Source organism: Anneissia japonica, unplaced genomic scaffold, assembly GCF_011630105.1.
Source record: "Anneissia japonica isolate Jap-2015-1 unplaced genomic scaffold, ASM1163010v1 scaffold284722_len67291_cov157, whole genome shotgun sequence".
Lineage (NCBI taxonomy): Eukaryota > Metazoa > Echinodermata > Crinoidea > Comatulida > Comatulidae > Anneissia > Anneissia japonica.
The window spans coordinates 21349-22499 of NW_022719987.1; the positions used below are offsets into that span (position 1 = coordinate 21349).

Here is a 1151-nt window from a genome sequence, read left to right on the forward strand (position 1 = left end):
CACTGCTCACTGAAGGTTGCTCATTCATGTTGTCACTCATTTGTGTAACAGGCAATGGCCACTCTTCTGGTTCCTCATTAGAAATTTCCGGTCGAGGATCAAGGATGATTAATTTCCGATTCACTGTTTATGACTTTGCACCTAAAACTGGTCTTATAATGTATACATCCTGCTCAGCATTCACCTCCTCTATTACATATTGGTCTCGGTGGTATTTATCAACAAGTTTGAGTATCTCAGTAAGTCAGAAATTCAGGAATCAATACTTGATTCCTGACTTCCAATGGTTTGACCTGCACTCGTCTATCATGTAGACGTTCATCATTCTCCCTCGTTTTCTTGATCTGGCTCTCAGCAATAGTCATAGCTTTCTTTAAAGTATCTGCTTGATTCTGCACATAATCATTATCCCAATCTTTACAGGCTTTGTTGAGTAGCTGATCTAAAGGAATGGTTGGCTCACGGTCAGACATCAACTGAGAACCCAGTAGCACGATGTGGTGTGGAATTGTACATATATATACCAAGTGATTTAGCAGCTCCGGCCAGCGTCTTCTCTCATATGGTTCCAATGATCTGATCATGCCACAAAGAGTGGAATTAAATCTCTCGACTTGACTGTTCCCCAGTGGGTGATAAGGGGATGTTCTTGTCTTTTGTATCCCATAGAGCTTACACATCTCTCTAATCAAGTGACCTTCAAAATCACTCCCTTGATCCGAATGGATTCTCAAGGGTATCCCATAGTGACAAAACCAACAATCTCGCAATACCTTTGCCACAGTACAAGCGGTCTGATCCTTGCAGGCAACAGCTTGTGAACATTTAGTGAATACGTCTGTCATCACTAAGATGTCTTCGTCATTTCCTCGTCCTTTATCTATTTTCAAAAAATCTATCGCTAGTACTTCCTGAGGTCGAAATGCAAGAAGATGCCGCATTGGAGTGTTTATATTTGGTCTCCCCAGTTGTCATGAACAGCTTTTAGTATGGTTTTTTTTTAAGATTTCTGGGACTAACAGCTGCTGTGTCGTTACTTCCTTTCGATCCATTTCTCGATACAATACACCATTTCTCTCCACAAAATGGGACCATTTACGTAACCAGCTCTTTACTTGGACTTCATCTCCAGTTGACTTTTATCCTGGCCT

At 41.3% G+C, this 1151-nt stretch overlaps 1 protein-coding gene across 1 annotated transcript; it reads right to left on the reverse strand.

Annotated features, from left to right (window-relative positions):
* Nucleotides 1-236: 236 nt before the first annotated feature.
* On the reverse strand, nucleotides 237-941 carry LOC117111140. The gene has a single exon (XM_033254004.1). The coding sequence runs from the start codon at nucleotides 939-941 to the stop codon at nucleotides 237-239; it is 705 nt and encodes a 234-aa protein (XP_033109895.1).
* Nucleotides 942-1151: the final 210 nt, after the last annotated feature.